Below are 4315 nucleotides of genomic sequence, written 5' to 3' on the forward strand. Positions count from 1 at the left end.
TAGACAAGTTTGACCAACTTAGGTGAGTGTTTGGTTCATGTCACACCTTAGGCAAGCCACATTTGGACCCCACATGGCATACACACAAAAAGTGTGGCAAGATTCCCTTAGGCTTGCCAACTTGTGGCTCTTATTTTGATAAACTAATCTTAGGCAAGCTTGACAAAAATGTGTGGTAAGGTGTGGCAATGCTAGTCCTAAAACCAAAAGCCACTGTCAAGATACTACTACTAGTGCTAGTAGCTAGCTAGGCCCGGGCTGTCAGTGTCAGGGACGCCGCCTGCGTCGCCCCCTCTGGCATGCATGCGTACCTTTGGCTGGCGGGATCTCCGGTATACTGTTATGATGTCAAATGACCAGCGCCGGAACGGTCACTCGCCGTCGCTATATATGACACCCCTGGCCGAGGGACGACCGGCAGGCAGTTTCCCAACCGGGCAGCATCTTTGCTTTGCCTCCGTCTCCGTGATCGCTCATTTGATTCTTGAGGCGACGTGCTTGCATGGGCTCGCTCGCTGTAGCTCCGGGATAAGCGCGGCAGATCGTCGGCCTCTGCTTCGAGCAGTCACCCATCCATCCAACCTCCCGTCGAGACGTCCGTCGTCCGGCCACCCGAGCCGAGCCAAGACTGTCATCCACAGGAGCAGAGCGGCAGGGCTGGCTTCGGCGCAGCCAGCCAGTCCAACCGCGCACTCATTGGCCGCCCTGCTCTGCTGGTCTTGCCTTGCCTCTGTAGTCGTGCACAATCTTTTGTTCCATTGCATGGAGCATGCATCCTAGCGTAGCCTAGCTAGTGGCGACGCATGTATGCGACCGAGGCGGCTGCTGTTCAAAGCAAAGCAAACCAGTGCCTCGATTACTACCACTCCAGCAAGCAAAGCAAAGCAAGGCAGCAGACGGATGGATGCAAATCTAATCAAGTTTTGCGCATCTCGGTCACCCTATAAATCCTAGCTGCCGCTGCCTACCTCCAGTAGCTCACCACCACCTTCACTCTGCCATGCTCGCAGCAAGCCAGCTAGCTCCTCGCCTCCTCTCGACACACTACTACTAGCAGCTTCTCTTCTCTTCTCTTTAAGTAACAGAGAGCCCAAGCTAGGTGACACTAGAGCGTCTCAAGCACCCGCGCCATGGCCACCTCCACCTTCTCGCTCTTCTTCCCGCCGCTGCCCAGCAGCAAAGGCCAGTGGCCGTCTGTAGAGGAGGCTGCCTACTCCTACGATGACCACAGCTCCGTCACCACCCTCTCCCCTTCCTCCCCGGCCTCCTCTGCTTCCTCGGGATCCCTGGTGGACTGCACGCTCTCCCTCGGCACGCCGTCGACGCGCCGCCCCGAGCCAGACCGTACTAGGCACGGGGCTCCGCCGCAGGCCTACCCGTCCGTGTCTGCCGGGGCCGAGCCCTGCTACTACCGCCAGCAGCAGGGCAGGGGCGGCGCCGCCGGGCACGAGCAGCTCCTGGACCGCCGCTGCGCCAACTGCGGCACGGCGTCCACGCCGCTCTGGCGGAACGGCCCTCGCGGACCCAAGGTAAGCATACACCCTCGCGCATTCTCCACTTTGTCATCGTGTTCTTGCATTACATTGATCTCTCCTTGTCTTGTGACATTGTCGCAGTCCCTCTGCAACGCCTGCGGCATCAGGTTCAAGAAGGAGGAGCGCCGCGCGGCGGAGACCAATGCCGGCGGCGGGTGCGGCTACGTCGCGCAGCGGGCGCACGTGTCGGCCCCTCGTGCCGTGCCGTACGCGGAGGAGGCGCTTCCTTACGCCGGCGCCGTCGACGCGCCCTTCCTGGCGTGGCGGCTGAACGGCGTCCCGCCGGCCCCGGCGTTCTCGTCGTGGCCCGACAGGCAGCACGGCGTGTACCAGTACAACTAGCTAGTAGTACTAGTGAGTAGTACGTGTAGGTACGTGTTAGGGCATGGAACGCGGTTGGTGGGCGCTGCAACGTTTTTTTGGGGATTTTGTTGGGGACGTACGGTTGCACGCGGCCGGTGGGATATGCATGTGCAGTAGTAGCACTGTATTTTGTCTGACATTATCGTTGAGCAAGCCTGCCAAACATATGAATTATGAAGTAGTAGTACATGTCTTGTTTCTCATGTTTGAATAGCACCCTTGTGTACCATCTATCGATCGATGCGCTTGGGCTATGAACTTCGTCCCACAATATAACCCACAAGTTTTAATTCCGAAGCTGACAACGGCGACGCGAGCTCTGGAGGCGTTGTTTCCTTCTTGGAGCTATCATCTGAGGAATTCCGGGCTACTATTTTGGGCATGGGCCTTCCAGGCGCAATGTACATCATCGTTGGCGCATGGGCCTTCCAGGCACAATGTACATAATCGTTGGCGCTCTCTCTTGACGACGCCTTGTCTAGGTCTGCCCATGCCCTGCCACCCACTTGTCAACGTTCTCTTGATGCAATGGATGGGGTACGTTGCTTTGTGTTGTCGTCGGGTCTTGTCATGTTGTAGAGGTTTTCGATGTTGGTTGTAACGTTGGTTGGTTGCTGTGGTTTGCCTCATTGCCGTTGGCATGGGATTGGTCTAGGTGTTGCTTGTCTTGTGGTATGTTGTGGTGTGTGGCTGCTAATTTTAATGATTAGCGTTGTAACGACCGAAAGACGTTGGATCCTATACGGTAATGGTCGGCAATGTTGTTGCCCCTCGTCGGTTGTAAAGTGTACCATGACGGGTAGTCGTAAGAGCACAAGGTGGCTAGATTTACCACTCTAGCAAGCAAAAACATCTCCCTCCAAGCTTCATCCACACATGCCCTGTCCATTTGCACACGGACATTGCGGTTGCCCCGCTGCCCATTATCGTATCTAGATGGAACACCTAAGAATTCCAGGTCCTAAAGTTCACACATCGTCAAACAGTCTCGAATGGCAGCCATCTGACCTTCAGCACACAGCGAGCTCGAAAATTGTTTGTGTTGCCCAAGTGCTTCATTGTAGTCGCCACAAACAATCCATGGATCATGCTGTACTGCCTGTAAATTTGCAAGGTGTTCCTATATCAACTGACGATTCTCAACTCAGGGTTCCCATAAACAAACGTGGTCTGCCAGCTATTAACATGTGTGGGAGAATAAACACCAAACACATCCCTAGTCATGCCTTTGGACTAGCTCATGTATTATTTACAGTCCTGCTTTCTTAAGAGGCCTCCTTTCTTAACCATAGGCATTATTATTGTAACAAGGACGCCTAGAATAATGTGTACACATTGTTATGATAGCAATGGTGTTGGATGGACCCAACTTATGAAATAATGTGTGATCACTCCTCAATATGTTGTCGGTATTCTCATGTAAGGTATTAACATTTACTTGTGTCCATAGACCATGAGAATATCATATAACCGGATTCCACATGGTTACTTTGAGGTTGCTAAACATCAATCCTTAACTGGGTGACTAGAATGGTAGCTTTCGGTTATACCAAGAAAGTATGTTGTCGTGTTCGATATGCCAAGACCAAGACTTGCTCCTCCGACGATGGAGAGATACACATTGGGACCATTCAGTATTACAGTGTCCATTATCTCTTAGCCAAATATAGTGGCTAAGGTGTTAGTCACGTGGACTCAAAATATGGTAATGAGAAAAGAGTACAAAACCAATAACGAGGATGACTAGGTATTGTGTTAGTTGCAAGCATACAAATTTAAAATTAGAACAAGCTTGAATATGAAGCATGGAAAGAGTGCTCTGGGTGTAGAATTAGTTAGTATGATGCACTTTGCAGTGTGCTATGTCACAATGAACCTATTTAACTGGAAGCATTAAATTTTGAAATGGAAAATAAACAAAGTACGCACCGACATGTAGGTTCATGTTTCTGCAACTATACTGGAAATTCAACAAGTGAGTTGAAGTATCTGCAGCAAAAACTATCTATACAATTGCAGCACACTTTGGAAGCTCCATATATAAGAAGCATGTTTCCATATCAATAATTCTTAGCTTTATTAGAAGCATTCAAATTTGAAACTAGAAACTAACAGCTACTCCCTCTACAAAATAACTGTCGTGGTTTTAGTTCAAATTTGAAGGAAACCCACGACACTTATTTTGGAATGGAGGGAGTGGCTATGCAAGTCCGGGTAGTCTAAAAACCTAAAACAACTAAAATTCTTGTTGACCTAATGATGGAATGCATTGATAGAACGATTTTCACACCAACAATAGTTAATACTTAGCGCACAATGAACATACGCACCAATGAATATTAAGCACACATTGTATTAGATACCTAATTGTAATGCTGGAATTAAAGATCATTAAATTGAGAATAATATGAACAAGG

The 4315-nt window shown here is 50.3% G+C and overlaps 1 protein-coding gene across 1 annotated transcript; it reads left to right on the plus strand.

Moving 5' to 3' along the window:
* Positions 1-392: 392 nt before the first annotated feature.
* Positions 393-2101, plus strand: LOC119347308 (GATA transcription factor 15-like). Its single transcript, XM_037616148.1, has 2 exons — positions 393-1529; positions 1617-2101. Exons 1-2 carry the CDS (start codon positions 1131-1133, stop codon positions 1875-1877), a joined length of 660 nt encoding a protein of 219 aa, XP_037472045.1. The 5' UTR covers positions 393-1130; the 3' UTR covers positions 1878-2101.
* Positions 2102-4315: the final 2214 nt, after the last annotated feature.

This window comes from Triticum dicoccoides, chromosome 1A, assembly GCF_002162155.2.
Source record: "Triticum dicoccoides isolate Atlit2015 ecotype Zavitan chromosome 1A, WEW_v2.0, whole genome shotgun sequence".
Taxonomy (NCBI): domain Eukaryota; kingdom Viridiplantae; phylum Streptophyta; class Magnoliopsida; order Poales; family Poaceae; genus Triticum; species Triticum dicoccoides.

Bases quoted from the DNA above. Each gene is read 5' to 3' on its own strand.
- LOC119347308 (XM_037616148.1), top strand. From the start codon at position 1,131: ATGGCCACCTCCACCTTCTCGCTCTTCTTCCCGCCGCTGCCCAGCAGC. The intron at 1,530-1,616 runs GTAAGCATACAC...ACATTGTCGCAG, and splicing joins ACGGCCCTCGCGGACCCAAG to TCCCTCTGCAACGCCTGCGG.